At 43.9% G+C, this 24300-nt stretch overlaps 3 protein-coding genes and 2 pseudogenes across 3 annotated transcripts; 4 read left to right on the top strand and 1 right to left on the bottom strand.

Moving 5' to 3' along the window:
- The first annotated feature begins 2067 nt into the window (after window positions 1-2067).
- OOEP (oocyte expressed protein) lies at window positions 2068-3087 on the top strand. Its single transcript, XM_016205735.1, has 3 exons — window positions 2068-2254; window positions 2466-2645; window positions 3008-3087. The coding sequence occupies exons 1-3, from the start codon at window positions 2068-2070 to the stop codon at window positions 3085-3087; spliced, it is 447 nt and encodes a 148-aa protein (XP_016061221.1).
- A 5581-nt stretch (window positions 3088-8668) lies between these two features.
- Window positions 8669-9793, bottom strand: KHDC3L (KH domain containing 3 like, subcortical maternal complex member). The gene is made up of 3 exons (XM_087817248.1): window positions 9625-9793; window positions 9291-9470; window positions 8669-9051 (listed from the first exon to the last, which is right to left on the bottom strand). Exons 1-3 carry the CDS (start codon window positions 9791-9793, stop codon window positions 8669-8671), a joined length of 732 nt encoding a protein of 243 aa, XP_087673374.1.
- Window positions 9794-13375: 3582 nt separating this feature from the next.
- DPPA5 (developmental pluripotency associated 5) lies at window positions 13376-14257 on the top strand. Its single transcript, XM_016205734.2, has 3 exons — window positions 13376-13487; window positions 13576-13755; window positions 14199-14257. The coding sequence occupies exons 1-3, from the start codon at window positions 13376-13378 to the stop codon at window positions 14255-14257; spliced, it is 351 nt and encodes a 116-aa protein (XP_016061220.1).
- A 2403-nt stretch (window positions 14258-16660) lies between these two features.
- On the top strand, window positions 16661-16970 carry LOC107531616 (alpha-ketoglutarate dehydrogenase component 4 pseudogene; annotated as a pseudogene).
- A 407-nt stretch (window positions 16971-17377) lies between these two features.
- On the top strand, window positions 17378-17467 carry LOC148093072 (U5 spliceosomal RNA; annotated as a pseudogene).
- Window positions 17468-24300: the final 6833 nt, after the last annotated feature.

The raw sequence follows: 24300 nt of genomic DNA, 5'->3' as shown, positions 1-24300 counted from the left end.
GCATTCACAAGAGAATGGCCCAAGCAAAAAATTATCAATTTATAAAAAGATGATGCCCAATTTAAAAAATTAACCCCAGATGGTACAAGAATTTAAATGTTAAGATAGAAACTTCAGCATTCTTAGTAGAAAGTACAGTGAGTATTTTTAGACCTCAAGGCAGGAAAGGATTTCTCAAGCAAGACACTATAAAGATTGATGAATTTGACTATATTAAAATTAAAAATTTTATTCACCAAAAGACACCTTAAAGAAACTGAAAAGCCCTAGCCAGTTTGGCTCAGTGTTTAGAGTACCAGACAGTGGACTGAAGGGTTCTGGTTCGATTCCAGCCAAGGGTATGTACCTGAGTTGCAGTCTCGATTCCTGACCCTGTTTGGGTCACATGCAGGAGGCAACCAATTGATGTACACCCATGTTTCTCTCCTGTCTCTCTCTCTCCTCTTGCTCTCATTTTCTGTCTTCCCTTCCACTTACTCTGAAAAACAATGGGAAAAGTATCCTTGCATGAAGATAAAAAAAGAAACTGAAAAGACAATATAAACTAGAAGACATTCAAAATACATGCAATTGAGAAATGATTAGTAAGAGACTGAAGAATACATTAAAGAAAAAATTTTCACATATTTATATCCTCAAGACTTGTTTTTACAATGTGCATGCACTAGTATGTTGATTTTTATTTTTATTTATTTTTAAAATATGTTATTATTGATTTGAGAGATAGGAAGGGGAGAGAGCGGGGAGAGAGAGAGAGAGAGAGAAAGAGAGAGAGAGAGAGAAACATCAATTGGTTACTTCCTGCACAACCCCTACTGGGGATCCAGTCCAAAGCCCTGACATGTGCCCTGAAGGGAAATCCAACCAGTGACCTCTTGGTGCATGGAAGGATGCTCAACCACTGAGCCTCACTGGCCAGGGCTATTATGTTGATTTTTTAAAATTAAATTGAAGAAGTAAAAATACCCACTAAAGTTAGATTAAATATCTTCTCTTATACAGATTATCTGTTGGTAACTGTTGATGCCTAGATGATGTGGAAGAGGGAATTCATTAAATTAATACTATCTCCTTTATATAAATGATCAAAATTTTCCATTAAAATGATTTTAAAAACAACACATAGCTAGTTGTAAGAACAAAACAGTTTGTACAGCAGATGCTATCTATTCTAAAACAACTATCAAACACTATATTTAGAAATGCACTAGAAAAAGTATAAGAACATACCTGAAATGATATAGACCAGCTTCAGGACAATGATTTCCTGTGGGGAGGAACAGGAAAGATGTTTTAGCGATATCTATTTTAAAGAGGCGAGAAGTGAGGCAAACGTGGGGAAATGTTAGCATATTGTGGGCGTTGTTCATCGGTTTTTGTTACATAATTTTTTGAGTGCGTGAAATCTTTCATAACTTAAATATCTAACTAAGATTAAGAACATTGGGAAGAAATGTGCATCAACATGAATTGTCTTAGTATTTTGGAAATAAACTGGATTTGTCTACACTTGCTATGTTTTCTATAAGGAACACCTTTTATATTTTAAAATACGAAACACTTGCTTGAATGATTTAGAGGTAGTAACTAGCCTGAGAGTCAGAAGGTAACAGGAAGCAGAAGAGAGAAAAATGTAGATTCCACGAGCCTGCCCTCGGCCTGATGTACCTACCTACCTATCTAGCTCTGGAAGGTAACAATCTAGGCACTGAAAGTGATTCCCAGTCAACAGCGTCGCCAATTCAAACCACACTGTTACTCAGCTATGCGAGGGGCAGGAGCCTTAGAGGCCGAGTGATACCTTCCTTGGTGGAGATGACCACGGAGCACCCCCGGGACCCAGCTGGAGCCAAATAAATACTAATTCAAGGTGGAAAAGGAAGGCCTGGGGGTTGATGCAGAGCAGGAGCCTCCTGCAGGCCAGGGCGCCCAAGGTCAATTGGGCTGGGGGTGGGGGTAACACTGGAAGGGGCGGGGCTGCGGGGAACCCTAAAAGGGGGCGCTGGCTTCGCGCCTCCCTGGAGCTCAGCGAGAGCCACTCGGTCGCGCGCGGGCGGCGGGCCCAGCATGGTGGACCAGCCAGGTGCTGCGGCCCCGGGGGGCCCCTGGACGCCCGCCCCGCCCCTGGACGCGCTGCTGAGGACGCCGCTCCCACTGCCGCGGCTTCGCACCCGGCCCTGGTGGTTTCCTGTGCAGGAGCTGAGAGACCCCTTGGTGTTTTACCTGGAGGCCTGGCTGGCTGACTTGGTCTTTGGTGAGCGACCCCGGGTGTGCGGGTGGCCGGGGCCCCTGCAGCCTGAGAGAGGCCCTGCAGGGCAGCTCGCTGCAGTCTCCCCGGCTCCCGGGCCGCGGGGGGCTCCAGGATGCCCGCTGCCGCTCTTCCCTCCCCCGACGGCATGGCCTTCAAACCTGGCTCCTCCTGCCCGTCCACCACGCCGCCCCTCAGACTCTCTTTTCCTGTGTAGGCCCAGACAGAGGCGTAATTCCAGAACTAGAGTGGATGAACCAGGTCCTGCTGAGGGTGGACACAGTCAGCACCGAGAACGTCGTCGAAGTCACTATCTTCGGACAGCCCCGTGTACAAAACAGGGTAAAAAACGTGCTCCTGAGCCTGGCATCAAGGCACCGGGAACATCGTGCCCGAGGTGAGGGTCTTCGAAACCTGCATGTGGAGGGAGCCACGGGTGAACCACCTGGCCCTGCCTGGCTTCCTTCCAGCCTCTTACCTTCCCAATACTCTTTGCAGTTTCCCAAGTCCAGTATGCTGCAGGCTGCCCCTGGACATCCTTTTGTGAGGCGTCCAAGTAGGGCCTTGGGGGAGTAAGCTGAGATCTGGCGCATTCAGGACCATCACTGCCCATGCCAGCCTCAGTTTGGTTACACCACTATTTCTAGATCCCAAGTTCAGAATCTCCACCCTGAGAAATGGTGTTGCCAGCATACCCCTCCCCCCCTTATCCTGCAACCAGGGAGTGATTTGAAACAGTGAACATTTTTGCTTATCCAGAGGAGAAGATGAAACAACTTGAGGAGTTCTTGAAGGCCCGTGCATCAGGTCCCCAGACTCCCCAGCCTCCTGTTGCGTAATATTGTCAGGAGCATCATGAGAGCCAACCTGCTTCTGCTACTAAAGTTCAAAGAAGCAAGGTATCCTTAAACCTCAGCATTCTTTCTTCCTTTTACTTGATGGATAGTGGTTTGATTATTTTTGATGCAAATGTGAGTGCTGTTCTAGTAAAGAAATGAATTTTGTTTTTGTCCAATGGCATAAAGATCTTTGCTCACTTAAAATTAAGCAAATTTACAAAAGATTGACTGTTCATGCATGTCTTAATGTACGGGGTAGGTAAAAGGGCCGATAGTGGTTTTACTTTTGTTTTCCTAGCTCTTTTATGATTCTTATGAATCATAAGGTCAGAGTCAGGCCTTCATGCACCAGAGGCAGAGATGTAGGGTCAATATGCTTTGGGTTTTTTGTATCATTGTGTGTACAATCACCTTAAGAGCTTCCTAAAACGGTTTAATGCTCCTCAAGTGATTCTGATTCAGTACACTGGGACCATGAATTTGCATTACTAAGAAGCTCCTAGGTAATTCCAATCAATGATTCTCCTTTGAGGCTCTCACTTGGAAGCTGCTGGTTTGCCTCCTGAGTAGCACCAAGTGTGAGTTTTCTTGAGTGGAGCCTCCCTCTGCACAGGAAAGCTGAGGCCATCAGCATTCATTCTGCTGGTGCTGGGATTTCACAAGAGAAGAGCTGGGATCCTGGGCAGTTTGTCCCACAGAAGGTGTTCTGTCACCAGGCTAGGTGTCTCCTTTTCCCCTGAGGCCTGCCCAGGTGTCCTGAACCAGCTGATTTGTTTTTCCATTAAATAGCTATGACCAACTTGTGCAAAACAGCCCTAGCCCCTTGCCGGTTCCACTTTCAGGAAGCAGATTTCTTGTGGGGAGAGTTTGCCAAGAGCTCTGGTGGCTTCAGGCACAAAGTTCAAGTTGATTTAACTCATGCACGTTCTTCACCCCTTAGCAGTAAAGTATTTTAGCTGTTTGCAAAGGCTTTTAAATACACTCACATATCTTTTAAAATACACTTCTTTGCCCGGCCGGGTGTGGCTCAGTGGTTGAGTGTTGACCTAGGATCCAGGCAATCGGGGTTCGATTCCCGGTCAGGGTACATGCCCGGGTTTCGGGCTCGATCTGCAGTCGGGGACGTGCAGGAGGCAGTTGATCAATGACTCATCATTGATGTTTCTCCCTCTCCTTTCCTCTCTGAAATCAGGAAAGATATATATATATATATATTTAAAAATATGCTTCTTTGATTACAAGTGATAATGATCATGTTCCTACTTCGCTTCTCATTTTTGGATTATACTTTCTACTCCTTTGCTTCTCAAATATTTTTTGCATGTGAAAAATTATTGTATGTAGTTAAACCAATTGTCTTCTGTGCGATTTCCCCTCATCTTTTTAAGGTTAGTAACTTCTGCTTTCTCTTATTCTGTAGAATTTTTTGTATTAATGATTTGAGAGAGAGGAAGAGAGAGAAACATTGATGTGAGAGAATATGAGTTGCCTCCCAAATGAGTCCTGACTGGGGATTGAACCTGAAACCTGGGCATGTGCCCTGACTGATAATCAAACCTACCAACTTCTGGTGTGTACGGGACAATGCTCCAATCAGCCTCACTGGCCAGGCTATTCTGTAGAAATCTAATAAATATTCCTTCAGGCTTTCCTAGTGGGATTTCTCAAAACCATTGAACATTTTGGGCTGTTTGGAGAAAGAGGGTTATGCTTAAAATTTATTCCAATTTTCCCCAGATTATTCACAACTAAATTACTAAATGATCCTGCACTTACCTCTATTACCTCAGAATATGAATGTATTTGGAGATAGGGCCTTTAAAGAGGTAATTAAGGTAAAATGAGTTTCTATGGGTGGGCCTTTTTCCAATATGACTGATGTCTTTATAAGAGGAAATATGGACACAGATGGGTGGAGCACAGAGGAAATACTGTGTGAAGACACAGCACGAAGGCAGCCATCTACAAGCTGAGAAAGGCCTCAGAAGAAACCAAACCTGGTAACTCCTTGATCTTGGACTTCTAGCCTCTAGAACTTTGAGAAAAATAAATGTTTAAGCCACCCAGTCTGTTATTGTTTCTCTTTCCCTTCCTCTCTCTCAAATCAATAAAAACAGATCCTAGGGCGAGGATTTAAAAAACAAAAATACCCCTGATTATATAGGTGCTTCAGAAGGACTTAGGAAGACTGTAAAACAAAGTTTTCCTAGGTGTCTGGTGAAAAATTCTAGTGAAGGTAAATAGTGCAGCTGTCTATTAACTAAATTTGAGGTGTGAACAAGAAGTACAGAGGCAGATATAACAGATAGCCTGTCACATGTTCCACAGCTAAATCCTCGAGATTTTTCCAGGCTCCATAAATAACTGAAACTGTACTGTCTAAAGACACTGTCCACACTAAACTGTTTTCTGCCAACCTATTTACCCAGCCCCAAACTGCATGATTCACTATTCTCAGACTGTCTGCAGTTTTTAATTTCCATTTACAGTCCTACTTGTGTTTCTGGTGTTTCCTCATGGTTAGATCTAGGTTATATATTTTTTGGCAAAAATACTAGATAAATCATATTGTGTCCTCAGTGCATCACACCAGGAGGCACATGGTTTTTTGTTGTTTTTTGTCCCACTCTTAGTCATATTTTAAAGGGCCTTGTTTTGATCAAAAGTGTGGAGTTGAGAAATTCTGATGAGGGGGAAATCCAGTGCCAACCTGGCTTAAAATGGAGCTGAAGGAAAACCTTGAGACAGACTTGTGTGTGCTCCAATAGCGAAACTCAATTTTTCTACAGATTCTGTCAACAAGGAACTTTTTTGTGTCTCTAGTCAGCCTAATCAAAACCTATTCTGACTTCACTAGCTATCAATTATTTTACCTGCAAAAGTGTACAAAAAAGAATCAGTTTCTAGACTCCTGTAGGTTTTGCCCTTGTTCTTTGATGACCTTCCATTGACTGCCTTGGGCCTCAGTTACCAGAGTCGTTCCATCTAATTTACCACCTTTTAACTGGTAAAATACATGCTTCCATGCATATGTAATGTACATGTCATTTAAAGACTAGAAGGAACACTGTAGTGTACTTTAACAAAACCAATATTTTTGGAAGCCATCTATACCTTTTTCCTCATTTTTCTATGCATTTTAACAAGTTGTTTCATCTGGAAAAAATATAACCAAGACTGCCAATTTGAACTGTGGGAGTAGGCTTGCCCTTCTATAAAGCTACGTGGTTAAAATAGTGGGGTAGATAATGAAAAAAAATTTTTGAAAATGACACGTGTGGACAAAATAGATTGGTAACTTTGAGTTTGCATAAGTACAGAAAATAGCTTTCAAACCATTTAGTGGGAAAATAAATTGGTGTGGCCCTAGCCAGTTCTGTTCCCGGCCAGGGCACATGCCCAGGTTGTGGGCTTGATCCCCAGTAGGGGGCATGTAGGAGGCAGCCGATCAATGATTCTCTCTCACATTGATGTTTCTCTCCCTCTCCTTTCCTCTCTCTCTCAAAAAAACCCCCAAAACACAAAAAACCAAAATAAATTGGTATGGACATTTTGTAGGGCAGTTTGTCAGTATAACAATTTTAAAGGTGCTCATTCTTTAACCCAGCAATTCCACTTCTAGGAAACGCTCCCATACAAATAATGTGTGTGGCAAAAGTAGATTTACAGCTGTTCATATGGAAAATAATACAAAAATTAATGATACAAGAATAAGTTGTTTTACTTGCTCACAACTCTAAACCTACTTTTGCTACACCTGGTATTCCAACATGGACACAAAGATGCAAATAGAAATTCAATGCAGCAGTTTGTAACTGAGAAATCTGGGAAACTAATCAACCAGTTAGTAAGGGAAAAGTTAAAATGGACTCATAAGGAGGAAAATCAAGCTGCTGGAAGAAAAAAAAAGCTATGTGTAATTATGTAAAAGTACAAGTTAAACTATAAGAGTACATTTGAGAGGAAAGATAGGGAGGTGTATAAGATAGGAACTTTGATCTAGGTGAAAATTCAGGTGGCACTGGTTCATACCATTTTGAGAAGACTAATACCTTGTGTTTTTTAAATCAACACTATACATGCATAAAGAATTTTATGTGTCATCACAACTAAATGCTTTTATTTAAAATTCAACCTCCCTTTTCTTGGTTCTCTCCAACCTCCAACCAAGGATGTTTACTGTATCTTACCCCAAATCATCTCAGACATATCTATGTGTGTGTGTGCATATATAAGGTATGTTTTTGTGAAAGTTTTGAAATAGTCACAGATTCCTAAATGTTCACATTGGCTTACTACCTGCTGCTCAGTGATCTCTCTTGTAAAGGAGAGAATCTGCCATTCTGGTCATGTGGGTACTACTGAAGGGGGGGAGGAGGGGTTCAATACTAATTGTTGTTATACTCTGTAGCATCAATTGAAACTTTGAGTCTACACTAATTGAGTCTTGAATAGAAGTACCTAAGCCTTTCTTGCCTCTTCTAAAAACAGTTAATAACCTATTGTAAATTCAGCTTTGTATCTTTATTATAAAATAAATACTTATTTAAAATTGGATTGACCATCTATTAGTGGTAACCAATGAGTCTATGATAGACATACCACTCCCCTGGTCTTCAAAGTTGGATTCCCTTGAAAAAAAAATTTTTTTTAATTGATTTGAGGGAGAGAAGAAGGGAGAGGGACAGAGAGAAACATCGAGGTTAGAGAACATCAATTGGCTGCCTCCTGCACACTCCCTCTGGGAATCAAGCCTGAAACCCAGGCATGTGCCCTGACTGGGAATTGAACCAGCAGCCTTTTGGTGCATGGGCTGATGTTCAACCAACTGAGCAACACTGGCCAGGGCTCCCTTGGATTTTTAAGATGAAAGTTTCCCTAACACTAAGATTGGTGCTTATGATTGTTTTTTAATCTGAGCACCCAGCTGTTAGCAGTTTGCTTCCTTCAAGCAGGCACCTGGTGTCTAAGTCACCTGGAGTCAGAAGCCAAATCTGACAGGTGCTAATTATAGCTACAGCGGGCAATCATATGGTAATATGTAAATGTGTCACATTAACATGTTAAACACCTTGCATTTACACTATTTCAAGTATACAATTTTAAAAAGTGACAAAGGGTGCCCCTCTACAGGTTGGGGGAAGTTTCCCAGTGAGGAGCGGGAGAGGCCTGCTCCTGGGCAAAGCCAGGTGTGTGAGGTTAGGGAGCACTAGGGAAGCACCTGCCTGGTGGCCTCTGGCGGCTAGAAATCCTGCAGGTCTCACCTGCTTATAGATAGAAAGCAGCCTAGAGCAGATATTGGCTGCTGGGGGAAGGTGGCCCTCCCTCCCCTTCTATCTGCCAGTTAACAGACGGTAGGGAAATTCGATTCTTTATTAAGGAAATTCGGTTCTTTGTTAGAACTTTTTAGATTCAGGTTTGCAAACGCTTAACGTGAGGGGTGGGGAGGGGAAACCAAGAACAACCCACACCATCCTTTTCCCAGCTTCTGCTGCAAAAGCAGGACCTAGGAGAACAGGGCTCGAGACAGGGGTTTTCACTTGAACCTTGCCTGACTCACGCTCCCGGGCCCCCAATGCCTTCATAACCTGGGAACCGGGCTCTGGGTCGCCCCTTCCTGCGTAGGGTCGGGGGACCTCTGGGTCGCAGCCTCCTGGGTAGCGTCGGGGGACCGCTGGGTCGCAGCCTCCTGGGTAGCGTCGGGGGACCGCTGGGTCGCAGCCTCCTGGGTAGCGTCGGGGTACCGCTGGGTCGCAGCCTCCTGGGTAGCGTCGGGGGACCGCTGGGTCGCAGCCTCCTGGGTAGCGTCGGGGGACCGCTGGGTCGCAGCCTCCTGGGTAGCGTCGGGGGACCTCTGGGTCGCAGCCTCCTGGGTAGCGTCGGGGGACCGCTGGGCCTCGGTCTCCTCAGCAGCGTCGGGGGACCGCTGGGCCTCGGTGTCCTGGGCAGCGCTCCTCCCTGAGCCTGGAAGAGCAGTGCGAGGAGACCGCGCCTGGGGCCCATACTCTCTGCACTACAGGACTCATCCCTAAGGGATGCCGGGGTGCGGGCCCGTGACCTTCTAGACCCCTTGCAAAGAGGAAACCCACTCGGGGCGAACTAAGAGGATGAGACGGCGGCCAGGGCACATCCAGGAGGCATCAGGCACCCCACCCCCGCCCGCCAGGAACCCAGGGTGCCCCTCAGTATTTCGGGGCCCGTACTTTGCGCCCGGAGCTGGCGGTGATAGTAGGCCAAGTTCATGATCATCTTGAACACATCCTTTTGGTAAGAAGGCTGACCAAACACCAAGATCTCAGCCTGGCCTTCAGGGTCCCACTGGTTAATGCGGAGCAGGGTCTGCGACACACACTCGACGTGCGGAATGTGCTCTCCTCCGGGGCCTGCGCAGGAGGGACAGGGGCCCGAGGGGTGCGACACGGGGAGGGGAGGCAGCGGTGGGGGGTCACTGGGTGGCGGCCAGGGCCACAGAAGAGGCTTGGGGCGGGGGCGGGTGGGGAAGGAGGCCGCACTGGCCTCCCCGCCCCGGCTTCTCACCGAAGATCGCTTCCACCAGCCACGCCTCGAGGTGAACTGCCTTCGGACTCTTCAGGTACTCGGTGTGGAACCAGTAGGGTCGCTTGCTGAGGTTACCGAGCACCTGGAAGGGCGCCCCTTCCTGCTGCTCCAGCTGCACGAGCGTCGGAAACCGCTGCGGGGTGGCCATGCTGCGGGGCCCGCGGCGATGTTGGCGGAGGTCGCAGCCGGGCCTGGCTGAGCGGTGCGCTCCGCCCGCGCCGTATTTCAAGGGCCGTGGCGAGCCCCTCCCCGCCGCGCCTCCCGAGCCCCGCGGCTTTCGGAACCGCACAGGTGCGCGCTCGCGGGGGCGGGTTCCGTCCGCAGCCGCCCGTCCCGCCGCGCTCCAGAGCCAGAGGCGGAGCCCCAGAGCCGCAGGGAAGATCCAACAGCCGGACAATATCCGCCGAGAGGCGTATTTCGGGGTCTGGGTGCTTCTCAGACAAGTCTTATTTTATTTTTTAAAACATTTCTTTATTGATTTCAGAGAGAGGAAGGGAGAGGGAGAGAGAGATAGAAGCATCAATGATGAGAGAGTCATGGATCGGCTCCCTCCTGCACGCCCCGCCTGGGGAAGGAGCCCTGACCGGGAATCGAACCCTGATCGCCTGGATCCTAAGTCGAAGCTGAACCGCTGAACCACGCCCGCCTGGGCCTCAGGCAGTTCTAATGGGACGATTTTAGCATTCCTGAGGAGCTGGAATAATTTTTTTTATGGAAAACCTAATTAAAAACACCAAAAAACAAAACAAAACAAAAACCCCAGTAAAAAAGGTATTCAAGGGCTAAAGTCCCCTCCTTCCCCCTGAACCTTGACAGTGAGTTACCTGCCCAGAGGCCACCACATTTCCAGCTTCTTCCTTGACCTGTCAGAGACAGCTGAGCACAGCCAACAGCAGGTGTTCCATGTGGTTTGGACATTAGAGGGGAGTCCCTTGAAATTTTTGATGCCTTAATTCTCTAACACCATTATATTTCCATTTCTCAGCTTTTCTGTCCAGCTTAAAGCATTGCTTATTAACTGCTGCTCAGGAAGATGAAGCTATACAGCCGTGATGCCCAAACCAGTGGGCTGAGATCCCCAGAATTCAGGCTCATCCTTGCATCCCCCATGGGAGTTCTGTTGGCCAGAGAAGTGCATGAGACGTTTGTAGGTGTTTGATAGGTCCACAGTCTTGAGACCTAAGCAGAATATGCATTAAGAGCCAAAGAAGGGCAATATCAATTCAAAAGGTCACAGGATGGACTTATAAACTTCTGCAGGTAGGCAGAAGAATTAGGTGAATATGTAACTGAAACTTAAGGATCTGGGCTCCATAACTGTCTTCCCTGGAGCTTATGGAGTCACTAAACACAGCAACTATAAATTAAAATCTGAGCTCCCAACAGTGTTGCCAAGAAGAATCCAATCCAGGAAGCATCCCCATGAAAATCTCTAGTCTGAAATATGTTTCTTATACCAAAATGATATAGGGTGATATTATTTCTCCTTAGTTGACATAGGAGGATACTTGCAGTTCTGTGTATGTTGTCATGTGTGTGTGTGTGTGTGGAGATCTTTTACTTCCTTGAAGTTTCAGAATTGGGTATAGAAATACTTAAGAGAATTAAAACCATAGTATTAATAATTGTGTTAAAAAGGAACTTGTATTTAGCCTGGTTGGCTTGGCTCAGCGGTTGAACATAGACCTATGATCCAGGAGATCTCAGTTCCATTCCCTGTCAGGGCACATGCCTGGGCTGCTGGCTAGATCCCCAGTGGGGGGCTTGCAGGAGGCAGCCAATCAATGACTTTCTCATCATTGATGTTTCTATCTCTCTCTCTCCCCCTCTTCCTAACTCACTATGAAATCAATAAAGATAGATTGAAAAAAGGAATCTATATTTAAATAAAATCCTAGAATATGAAAACTAATCTACAGTGATGGAAAGCAGGGAGTGATTGCCTGGGGAAGGGAATGGAGGGAGGAAGGGATTGGAAAGAGACAGCAGGAAACTCTTAGCAATGATGGAAATGTGCATTATCTTGATTACAGCGAAGGTTCCACTGGATGTGTCTATATGTCAAAACTGGTTAAATAGTACACATTTTAATATAAGCAGTTTACTGTACTTTACTCTTCAAAGTAGTTAAAAAAGAAGGAATCCATACACACGGTATTTTATTTTTCTGTAATATTTTAGATAATGTAACACATGAGAGAAATAGTATTGTAACTCCAATTTAAAATATATAATTAATTGGTTTAGATATGTGGCTTAAGATGAAATCTTAGTTTATATGCAACATTGGATTCCTGAAGAGAAATTCCGGTTCAACACATTAATAAGTTTTATTTATTTGATTTACAGGAATTATTTAGTAACTGGGAAGTTGTTATTCGAGACTTAAAGTACCTTGCAATGCCCTTTGCCATGTATGTGGATGTTTAGTTAAGTTTGTCAGTGGAACCTTGTGTCATGTAGAAGTCATTAAATGTAATTGTTAAAACGTCCTGCCTGGCCAGAGTGGCTCAGCTGGTTGAGGTTGTCCTGTGCACTGAAAGGCTGCAGGGCACATACTTGGGTTGCGGGTTCCATCCCTGCTCGGGGCACGTATGGAAGGCAACTGATGCACATCAATGTTTCTCTCTCCCTCTCTCTTTCTCCCTCCCTTCCTCTAAGCATGTCCTCCAGTGAGGGTTAAAACACACACAACAACCTTCTAGGCTAATGAATAGGATAATAAGGTTTGAAAGTGAAACTTGGAAGCCTAAGAAAGTACTAAAGGTTTGGGTTTTCTAATTTTAGGAAAGAAAATACTAATTTCCAAACAAGCCAGAGTCATAATAGCCAGCGGAGGGATTATTAGATGTTACCAGAATGTGGCCTTGGGAAAAGCCAGCTTCATCTCCACCTATGAAGCCCTGAAACATTGAAATCATACCTTCAACGGGTGAATCTAGTACATCGCTTCAAGCACTGTTTTTTTAAAAAATAAATAAAGCAGTTTATTTAGAGCCAGAGGCCTGGGCCATACGGTTTGGTTCTAGTGGAGGGGCCGGGCGCAGATTAGCTTCGAAATCGGAGGAGATTCAAAGGTTCCAGACCCAGGGCCTTCGAGGAATGCGAACCGTGGGAGCCCTTTAGAGTCCCCGGCACGTCCCTTGAAGATGACGACATTTTAAATCTCGTTTTCCTCTTTGTTAAATGACAGGAATTACTCCCGAGTTGCAGGGGTCACCCGAGATGTGAAGCCCGGGGTCCAGCCCCCTTAGGCCGAGGGGAAGCGGCCCCCCCTTTGGAGCGTGGGAGGCTGAAGCTCCACTTGGCGGCTCCCGGGTGGCCCTCGCACCCTCACGCCTGGATTTCCGCTTGCCGGGGTGCAGGCCCAACCGCTCGCTCCCGCGGGGAGAGCAGCGCCTTCGTCCCGTGACCTCTCAGAGGCGCAGGGCCTCTGGTGCGGAGGAAAGTCAGTGCAGGTGGAAACCCTCGCAAGCCGGGCGACAGCTGGGCCCGCCGAGGCGGCCGCGGGTAGAGGTCACCCGCCAGACCCGAGCGGCAGGAGGGCGGGCGGCGGAGCCTTGGGAGCGCCCGATTGGTCCGCCAGGCCGGGGGCGGGGCCTTCCGGGGCGGGCCCTGGCTGTGGGCGGGGCCTGACCGAGGGTTCAACTTTGGCGCGCGCCGCGGCGCCCGGGACTCCCTTAAGGCCTCGCCTAACTCCGGGACTGATTTTCGTTTCGAGGAATTCACGATGGGGACGCTGCCGAAGCGGAAAGATATCCCACCGTGGGTGAAAGTTCCTGAAGACCTGAGAGATCCTGAGGTGTTCCAGGTCCAGACGGGGCTGCTGGAGGCCATGTTTGGTAAGTGAGCCCTGTCCTGACCGCGGTGCCTCCACCCGGGCGCCTCGGCCTCCAGGGCGTCGGAGCGCTCATCTTCTTCCCCAAACAGGCCCAGGAGGATCTCGAATCCCATACATCGAGCAAGTGAGCAAAGCCATGCTCGAGCTGAAGGTTCTGGAATCCTCGAACCTCACCGAGGTCGTGGTGTATGGCAATTATTTGTACAAGCTCCGAACCAAGTGGATGCTCCAGTCCATGGCCGAGAGGCACCGCCTGAGGCAGGAGCGAGGTGAGCGGTCCCGTGCGAGGAGCTGGGGAAGGGGGCGGGGGGCACAGCTTCAGTCCCTCCCCTTCAGGCCGTCTCATCCCTTCCTTCCTGTTCCCTCCGCCACCAGCGGGGCCCTTGGTTCTGGGCTGCCCCTGAGACTCCTTTGGCTGCACGGTCGGCTGGGCCTAGGGGCCCTGGAGTAAGGCAGTGATGAGAAGTGGCCCGGGTTGGTCTCAAAGGGTAGGGTTATCTGAGATCTCAACCCAGCTCCCCCCTGCCCCCCCCGCCCCCCCCCCCCCCCGCCAGTTTCTTGGAAGATGTTGGAAAGGGCCCAGTGGTCCCACGTTCTGAGGTTCCGGAGAATCCCCGGCCCAGAACGTAAGGCCAGGACCTTGAAAGAGGCTGAGCACTGGCTAGGCTCTTGCCCTCTCCTTACACACCCCTACTATTGTTTTCTGGTGCAGGGATGCTCAAACTTGAGGACGCCATGAATTCCCTCGAGCTAGGCCCTTCTATGAAATGAAGCCAGTTTGCAACCAACGTACCTGGGACCAGGATGTGGACAGTAGGCTGTGGCCAGATCTGGAGTGGGTCTGGCCTAGTTTAAATTCTGTTCTAGCGTGACAAAGGAAGACAGGTTGTTGTGGGTTTCTGCATTTGCCTCTGAGTCCTGATGTGACTTTTTCCCAAGGTTGCTAATTAAAAAATAAAATTTTAAATAAACAGTTCCTTTACATGTGGTTTAAGTACTGGAGATAACATCACAGTTAAAGGGGACCTTGTACTTAAGCCTTAACTGAGCACCCCTCCCCCGCCCCCAAAGCTAGGTGTGGAGGTCTAAGAACACACTAGGCTAGGGTAAAAAAAGGGGGGGGGATGGGGTCTAGGAGCCAAGTTTTGAGATGCATCTCCAACCAAAAACCTGTCAATCTAAGGGAGATGTGATATGGTCTGGAACTGACCTGTACTCTTAAAACTAATAGCCCTGCCCTGGCCAGTGTGGCTCAGTGGTTAGAGTGTGGGCCTGCTACTTGGTGGCGGGTTCAATTCCTGGTCAAAGGTGTGTACCAAGGTTGCAGGCTCTATCCCTTGCCTGGGTGGGGTGTGTGCAGGAGGCAACCAATCGATATGTCTCTCTCACATCAATGTTTCTCTCTCCCCCTGCCTCCCACTCTCTCTAAAAATCAATGGGGGAAAATATCCTCAGGTGAGAATTAACAATGATAATAACAGCCCTGTAATAGGTTAACATAACATGTATAAAATGAAAAGCAAATATTCTACAAAACAAATACAGAGACGCCAGTACCTACTCAGTGTAGCAGTTTTATATCCTTGTAAACTCAGTCCTATTCTCATCTTCATTCAGTAGGCTGCAGAATGTTATTTAGGTTGGAGTTTGAAGAAAATTCAGCCTTACAGATATGTTCCCCTTTTCCACATACCTAACAGACCTCTTGAAAGGGTCCCTGGGATTCTCCACCACACTTAGAGAATTGCTGTACTAGGCCCCCAAAAGGTATGTGAAATTGGGAGTAGATGAAGGTGTTACCCTAGGTGGGGATCACCCCTGATTTGTTGAGGGGTCGTCAGAATGGGGACTACAGTTTTCCTCAGTAGAGACTAACTTGGTAACTCCAAACCAAAATGAGTCCCACTTAGGGAACTTTCTGGCCCTATGGCCTTAGCCAAGTTGTTCTACCCTCTCAGACTCCAAATTGAAGATAACAGCATCTAACCCCACAGGAAGTTGTGAGGTTTAGCTGTTAATATATGTTGGGTACTTAGAACAGGCATCACACAGTAGCAAGTATTAACTATTCTTAGAGATGAACCAATAATGGGAGAGAAAACTAACAATGAGTTGTCTTCTGAAAGGGACAAATGTGGCCTGTCCATCAAGCAACTGTAGGCTAAATTCCCAGAGGGAGAATGCTGGTCCTAAGGGAAAGAACATATATAATTTTGATATTACTGACTTGCCTTCTGAAGGGGTTGAAATAATTTCACACCCAGCAACAATATATGTAAGATTGCCTGTTTCCTCACAACCTCACCCAGAGACAATTGGCAGACATTTTTTTTTCTGAGCTGTTAGGTGAAAAGTCTCCCTGTCTTCATTACTTCTTGAGTCTGCTTTATGGAGCAACAGTTATGGAACCCTCAAATTACCATCAGCTAGCACACCCTTTGAAGAGTCAGTAGGCAATGAATGATTGTGTGTAGGAATGTAAACTGGAGAGTTGTGAACTCTAATTCTGCTGTATGAATGAAACACATAAAAACTGCCCCCGTCCTTTTTTTAAAAAAAATGAATCTTTACTGATTTTAGAGAGGGGATGGGAGAGGGAGCGAGAGAGATAGAAACATCAATGATATCAGAGAGTCATTGATTGGCTGCCTCCTGCACATCCCTTACTGGGGATTGATCCTGCAACCCGGGCACGTGCCCTGACTGGGAATTGAAATGAGATCTGGGTCCTAGGTTGCTGCTCAACCACTGAGCCATACCCAGCTGGGCTGCCCTTGTCCTTTTAAATCTAGAAATTCTGTGGTGCTAAGGGCAGTGCTTCTAAATGAAGAAAACAGCTTTAGGTTAACCTGTGCCAAAGTAGCAAAATTTGGAAATTTAAGAATATGCCATAATTTCCAAGCATGCCCTGGACTAAAGATTTTTCAACCCCCCCAAAACCCAGAACAACACAAAGCTTTGAGAAAATTCATAGAAAAAGTTTTAGATGTAATTGCCCAAGTTTAAAAAAATGGTTGTCTTAGAGTGGTTGCCTTTTTTTTAAAGTTTGAAGCTCTTGACCAGTTTTCCACCAAGGGTAAGTGCAAGGATTATGGGAAGCAAAACAAGCTTTCATTGTAATGGAGATGAAAAGTCTGCCCTGAGCACCCTGGAAGCTGGCCCTTCCCAGGGGTCATGATGGGCAGCAAGGTGGCGTCTTCTAGCAGGGTGGGTTGTTCAGGTATTCAAGCCACATACTTCATTAGTAAGGTTCTCTGACAGAAGAGACAATCCTAAACCCAATGTATCAGAAGTTTTGAGCTCAGCAGGACTACCATCTCACCCTTAAATTTCACAGCATTCTAAGGGAAGTGAATTACCAGATTGGCTGATGCATCAGGGTCTACCAGACACTGCAGAAATAATAAAAACATTACCTCAGAAATATAGAAAAAAACTTGTGTCTCAAGAAGTCGAACATATCCAGCGTGGAAGTCCAGAATAATCACTGACACTGTGGCGTCTCTTCCCTCTTCTTCCATTTAAGGGACCCCATGAGACTTGCAACCAGGGGAGCAATGGACAGCAGCAGCTCGTCCTGGCCTATCCCCCTGAACCTGTCTCCAAAGCCCTCTTCTCCCCCTTTTTTCTGACTTCCCAGTGAGCCAGAGCTGCCCAGCCTAGGCGCTCCTGTTTCTTCTATGCCCTTATTTCATTGTCCCAAGTATATTTTTGCTGTGGTCAATATATTATTGCTTTCTTTTCTACATTTTGTGTCTTGATTGAAATCTTCCCCTTAAGAAGATAAGAACCAAGGTCTCCTGTCTCCCTGGTAAAAGTATGAAATGTTAGTAGCTGCATGACCTTGATTAAGTTATATATACTCTGCCATTAAAAAAAAAAATCCAACTTATACTCTGGTTTCTCTTCAGATAACATAAATCTTTCACCTTTTACTAAAGATTTCAGTGGAGAGGAACAATTCTGGTTTTAAAAAGCAAAACAAAAAAAAATTTGAGTAAATTTGGAGATACTAATTGGCTTCATTAAGCACTTTATAAATCAATCAGGCAATATACCATCTAGTGAACAAAAGGGTACTTTGAGGGGTTGTGCAAAATGGAAAATTTTTATAGGAAGAAGAATGGGATGGACAAGGGACCTAATGACAAAAGATTATTTTGGGGCAGGGACATCTTTAGGGAAAGATTAGGGAAGAGTTTTTATCATGCAAATTGCCTCCTTTTTCTTTTCTTTTTTTCTTTTTTTCCTATGGGGAAGGGAGAGGGCCCCTGTGATAGATTGCCTCTCTGGAGCTTGACCAGAAAATTCCAAACTGGTTGATTAAGGTTATATTTCCTGGAAGAGGCTGAAACTGATATTCGATCAGGTATTAAATCTAGCTTAGGCATCATGGGCTTTTAGCACAAGTGACAGACACCATTTTAGTTTAACAGTGCTTTGGTTTCTCTATCTGAAAATGGGGGTAATAACTATAGTATCTCATGAAGTTAAGAGGATTAAATGAGTTGATATATTTAAAGGCTTAGAAAACTATCAGGCAGGTATTAAGCACTCTATATATATTAACTATTTAAAATTATTTATTTATTTATTTGAGAGAAACAGAAAAAGAGAGAAGCTTTGATTTGTTTTCCACTTATTTATGCATTCATTGGTGGTCTCTTGTATGTGCCCTGACCAGGGATCAAATCCACAATCTTGGAGTCGTATCTTGACTATGCTCTTACTGGCCAGGGCAATATTAGCTATTCTTATTGTTGTTACTCTTATTGTTCTTTTTCTCAAACTGCTTATTAAACATTCTTTTTTTGTATCTAGTAGGCATGTGTAATCAGTATTTTATTGAATTCCACCTCTCCGTTCCTCTATAGTAATCTCTTCTTGTTTTGCTATTTGGGCAGCTAGCTGACCCTTTGCCTTTAGACTTTTTCAGGTCAAAAAACTCACCAGTCTCTGTGTTCCATCAGTCGTAGACAACACAGAACAAAATCTCCTGGTGGCTCTCTAGAAGACCCTTCTCTTGGCTTGGGAGGGGACTGGAGAAGTAGCCGTAGCCCTCTTCCATAGGAATGAACACAAGTTTTCTGAAGAAATCCTTACTCTCTCATAGAAACTTTAGCTTTCTTTGTATAGCCTGGAGTTGAGTGATAGGCTAATGCTGGTAGATCTGGACTTTTGTGAAGTTGCCTGCTTTGCAAATCCTCTGTAGATACTCTAACTTCCTTTTGTTGAATGTGGGAGTACTTGGCATCTATTTTTCTCAGCTTTGGGGTCTCAGACTAAACGACAAAGATTTAAGAGTTCATAAGTACCCTGATCTCACTCTCCTTTTGCCTTCCATCTCTTATTAGAGCCTCCCATTGAGTGAACCTAAACCACTTGCAGGTTATTCTTGTGTGTGATTTGAATGGATCTAGTTTTCTCTATTTGCAAATGGCTATCCACTTGTCCTAGTACATGGGTAGATAAACTCACCTTTGTCCCAGTGATCTATTTTATTATAGTCTAGATTTCTGTATGTTGTTGCATTTACTTCTGACCTGTCTGTTCTATTCCATTAGTCTGTCTATTCACGTGCTGACATGATACCACACTGTTTTAATTATGAAGTTTTGTAGTACATTTTTGTATCTGGTAGGGCTTGTCCCCACTCATAGGTCTTCCATTTCAGTGTTTTCCTAGCTATTCTTACATGTCTATTTTTCCAAATGAACTTGAGTGTCAATTTTTCTAGTTCTAGAAAAAAGTTTATTGGTATATTTTTTCTCTCACTTGAAGTAATTGTCAAGAATTTTCTTTTCTCTCCTGGATTTATGTTTCCTTATACTTTGTGCATTTAATCTTTTGCATGCATTTCCTTCCTACCTACCCTTTTTTTCCCCTTCCTGTCTTTATCCCCTCCTTCTTTGTATGTTTACATAGTCTACTTCCTTGTCTACTTTCTTGCATATTCATAGGTAGTTTTGTCAGATCTTTAATCCTATTCCCCGCCCCCCCCAACTCCGGACCTCAATAGATTGAGGCCATCATTTTCCTCAGTTGAGGATATATGGACATCATAGGTCCATACAAGGCCCTGCTTTTGTTTCATATATGTAAATATTTCCCCCCTGATCACCTGTCTTATCCTCACCTCTTTCCTATCTCCATAGGCTCCTACTCAAATATGCCTGGCATAAAACCTTGTAAAAATATTGCATGGCTTTGTGTATGTATATGATTAAAATTTACACAAATGTTACTGTGCTATAGATTTAATTATTGTGTAATTTAATTTGGGCATAGCTTTAGTTAATTGTTTTTGGTAGCTGCTTTGTGTTCTAAAGTACACATTTATCATATTTTACTGATCCTTCACCCTGGTGTTGGACATTTTGATTGCTTTTAGTTTCCTGCTTCCACAAACAGTGCTATGGTGAACATCCTTGTACATGCTCTCTTGTGGATATTTGGGGAAATTACTCAGGGAATTATCCAAGAATGTCCTTTCTTTGATGTAGGGTGTGTTCATACTTTTCATACTTAATTTCATGAAATGCGCTGGATTATACACCAGAATGGTTGCATCAGTTTTAATTTCCAACAAATGTGCATAAAGATTCTAGTTTCTTTACATTCTCACAGAAAACTTGATATATCCAGTTTTTTTGCTATTCTGGTATGAATAAAATAGTATCTTTTGTTTTTTCTTGCTTTCCTTTTTTACTCTTTTCCTTGCCCCATTTTTGAAAGCTAGTCAGTCTTAAAGGTTAGCAGGTTTTTCTTCCTGCTCAGATCTTCCTTGAATTACCTCTTCTTTTCCATGCCAACTTTCATCTTCTTAGGTCAGGCACTTAGTACTCTAAGTTTGCAATTGATATTGTGATCTAACCAGTCTCTCTACCTCAATATTTGGCTCTGTCCACATTGCCACCTAATTTGATTGTGACTCTTACCAGCTTAAGTACTTCAATAACAGAGGCATCCAGTTCCTATAGGATAAAATCTAATCTCCTTAGCATTATATTATATTGGAATTATTTGAATCCTTATTTATCTTTCATTGGCTCAAAAACACAAAGATAGAAACCCTGTGTGATAATTTTTGAGGCCAGCACATAACACAATCACTCTCAAAAGCACTCAATTTATGTCTTGAACTGAACTTTCTCTTCTTTTCTTGCCTATCTTGTGCTTCTACCACATTCTCCCTGCTGGTTTGGGTCATCTTGCTGGCAACTAAAGATGGCTCCATTTCAAGGAACCCATGGGAAACAAGTGCCTTTGCCCCTCTTTCTCTTTTAATATATTTTTATTAATTTCAGAGAGAGGAAGGGAGAGGGAGAGAGAAACATCAATGATGAGACTCATTGATCGGCTTCTTCCTGCACTCCCCCTGCTGGGGATCTTGCTTGCATTACGGGCATATGCCCTGACAGGGAATCAAACTGAGATCTCCTGGATCATAGATCAATGTTCAACTGCTGAGCCACGCCAGTCAGGCTGCCCCGCTTTCTCTGGAAGTGCAGCCTCTTCTCCCTGCAGTCACATTTTGCCCATAGGGGCTAGAGTAGCTAGCCAGACTCTTGCCTCTGGACTACTTAGGCAAGGGCCAGGTACAATCTCTCTACCCCCAAATTCTAGAGCGCATAGGTCAAGCCCTCTGAGTGGTACTTTTGAAGTTCTTTGCACTTACTTCTATCAAATACCTACCAATGATTAAGCTTCCTTTCTAAAACCTCATGGGGAAAGTGGGCTTTTATTTTATTTATTTTTTATTTCAAATATATCTTTATTGATTTCATAGAGAGGAAAGGAGAGGGATAGAGAGATAGAAACATCAATAATGTGAGAGTCATTGATTGGCTGCCTCCTGCATGCCTCCGACTGGGGATCGAGCCCGCAACCCGGGCATGTGCCCCGACCGGGAATCGAACCCCGATTGCCTGGATCCTAGGTTGACGCTCAACCGCTGAGCCATGCCCCGCCGGGCCCTTCTACACTTTTAAAAAAACAGCCTATTTTTTAGAGGAGTTTGAGGTTCACAGCAGAACTGAGCAGAAAGTACAGAGTTCCCATAAACCCCCTCACACACAGGCACACACACACACACACACACACACACACACACAGCCTCCTTAACTGTTAATATCCCTTCCCCGAGAGGTACATTTGATGAACCTATATTGACACATCATTATCACTAAGAAAGTACATAGTTTACCTTAAGGTTCACTCTTGGTGTTGTTCTCACAAATGTATAATGACATGTATCCACCTTTATAGTACTATAGTTTCATTGCCCCAAATCTCTGTGCTTTACCTATTCATCCCTCCCACTAAACTCCTGGCAACCACTGATCTGTCTACTTTCTCATAGTCTTGCTTTTTCCACAATGTCTTATAGTTGGAATCATATACTATGTAGCCTTTTCAGGTTGGCCTCTTTCACTTAGTAATAGGCACTTAAGTTTCCTCCATGTCTTTCATGGCTTGATAGCTCATTTGTATTTAGCACCGAATAGCATTCCGTTGTCTGGATGTATCACGGTTTATTTATCCATTCACCTACTGAAGAACATCTTGGTTGCCTTCAAGTTTTGGCAATTGTGAATAAATTTGCTATAAATATGGCATAAGTGTGGATGTAAGTTTTCAGCTTCTTTGGGTAAATATCAAGGAGTGTGATTGTTGGATATATGGTAAGAGTATTCTTAATTTTGTAAGAAACTGTTCAGCTGTCTTTAAAAGTGACTGTACCACTTTGCATTCCCTTCAGCAATGAATCAGAGTTCCTGTTGCTCTATATCCTTGCTAGTATTTGGTGTTGTCAGTGTTTTGAATCTTGTCCATTCTGATAGGTGGTATCTTATCATTTTAATTTGCAATTCTCTAATGACACAGGGCATCTTTTCATATGCTTATTTGTAACTTGTGTATCTTCTTTGGTGAGGTGCCTGCTTAAATCTTTTGCCCATTTTTAAAATCAGGTTGTTCAATTTCTTACTGTTGAATTTCAAGTGTTCTTTGTATATTTTGGATATCAGTCCCTTTTAAGATGTGTCTTTTGCAAGTATTTTCTTCTAGTCTCTAGCTTCTCTTCTCATTTTCTTGATAGTGCTTTCACAGAGGAGAAGTTTCAAATTTTAATGAAGTCTAGCTTATCAACTAACTCTTTTATGACTTGTGCCATTGGCATTGTATCGAAAAAGTCATCACTAATTTATACAATGGATACTCTTCAGCAATAAGAAAATAATGAAATCTTGTCATTGCAACAACATGGGTAGACCATTATGCTAAGTGAAATAAGTCAGATAGAGAAAGAAATACCATATGATCTCACTTATATGTGGAATCTAAAAACAAAACAAACAACAAAAAAATCAAGCTCATAAATACAGAGAACAGACTGGTGTGGTCAGAGGTGGGGGTAGAGGTGAGCAAAATGGGTTAAGGGGGTTAAAATGTACAAACTTCCAGTTATAAAATAAATAAGCCATGGGGATGTACTGTGCTGCATGTTGACTGTAGTTAATAATGCTGCATTGCATGTTTGATAGTTGCTAAGAAAATAAATCTTAAAAGTCCTCATCATGAGAATAAAAGAAAAAAATTTTCTAACTCTGACTGATGTTAACTAGACTTATTGTAGTGATCATTTCTACATGTATACAATATCAAATCATTATGTTGTATACCTGAAACTAATATAATATCATATGTCAATTATACCTCAGAGAAAGAGAGAGGGAGAGAGATAGAAACTGCACACCCCCTACTGAGGATCCAGCCCATAACCCGGGCATGTGCCTTAACAAGTTGAACCCATGACCTCTTGGTGCGTGGGACAACACTCAGTTCACTGAGACACACCAGCTGGGCTTGAGTTAATTTTTGTGAAAGGAATAAGGTCTGTGTCTAGATTTGTTTTTTTGTGTTTGGTTATCTAGTTCTTGCAGCACTGTTTGTTAGAAAGACTAACTTTTCTTCATTGTGTCGCCTTTGCTCCTTTGTCAAAAATCAATTGACTATATTTGTGTGGGTTTATTTCTGGAGTCTCTATTCTGTTCCATTGATCCATTTGTCTATTCTTTTGCCAATATCACACTCTTGATTACTGTTGCTTTAAGGTAAGTATTGAAGTTAGGTAGTGTCAGTACTCTGACTTTGTTTTTCTGTATCTTATTGTTTTAATATGAGTTTTTTAACATAAGAGAAGATCATCTTACACACTTGTAAGTCATTTATTTTCCCTTTCTGTAAATTGCCTAATCATGTTCTTTATCCATTTTCCTATAGGGATCTTCATCCTGTTTTTGTTCATTTGAAAGAATTCCTGACATGATTTATATATCAATATCCTGTTTTTTTTTGGTGTGCAAGTATCTTCTTCAAATCTGTCATCCATTTGATGATTTTGTGATGTCATTTTTATTGAGATATAATTGACATACAACATTACATTAGTTTCAAATGTACAAGATAATGATTTGATATTTGTATATATTGCAAAATGATCAACACAATAAGTCTAGTTAACATTCAACACCATACATAGTTACAATTTTTTTCTTGTAATGAGAACTTTTAAGATCTACTCTCTTAGCAACTTTAAAATACACCACAGTATTATTAACTATAGTCACCATGCTGTCCATTACATCCCCAGGACTTATTTTATAACTGGAAGTTTGTACCTTTTGACCACCTTCACCCATTTTGCCCACCCCCACCTTTGGCAACCTCTCATTTGTTGAAATGAAAAGTCCTTAAGTTTTAGGTATTTGGGAGACATACAAAATTTATTTATCTGAAATTCAGATAAACTG

Source organism: Miniopterus natalensis, chromosome 5 (assembly GCF_054644295.1).
Source record: "Miniopterus natalensis isolate mMinNat1 chromosome 5, mMinNat1.hap1, whole genome shotgun sequence".
Taxonomy (NCBI): domain Eukaryota; kingdom Metazoa; phylum Chordata; class Mammalia; order Chiroptera; family Miniopteridae; genus Miniopterus; species Miniopterus natalensis.
This window is presented reverse-complemented; position numbering and strand designations above follow the sequence as displayed.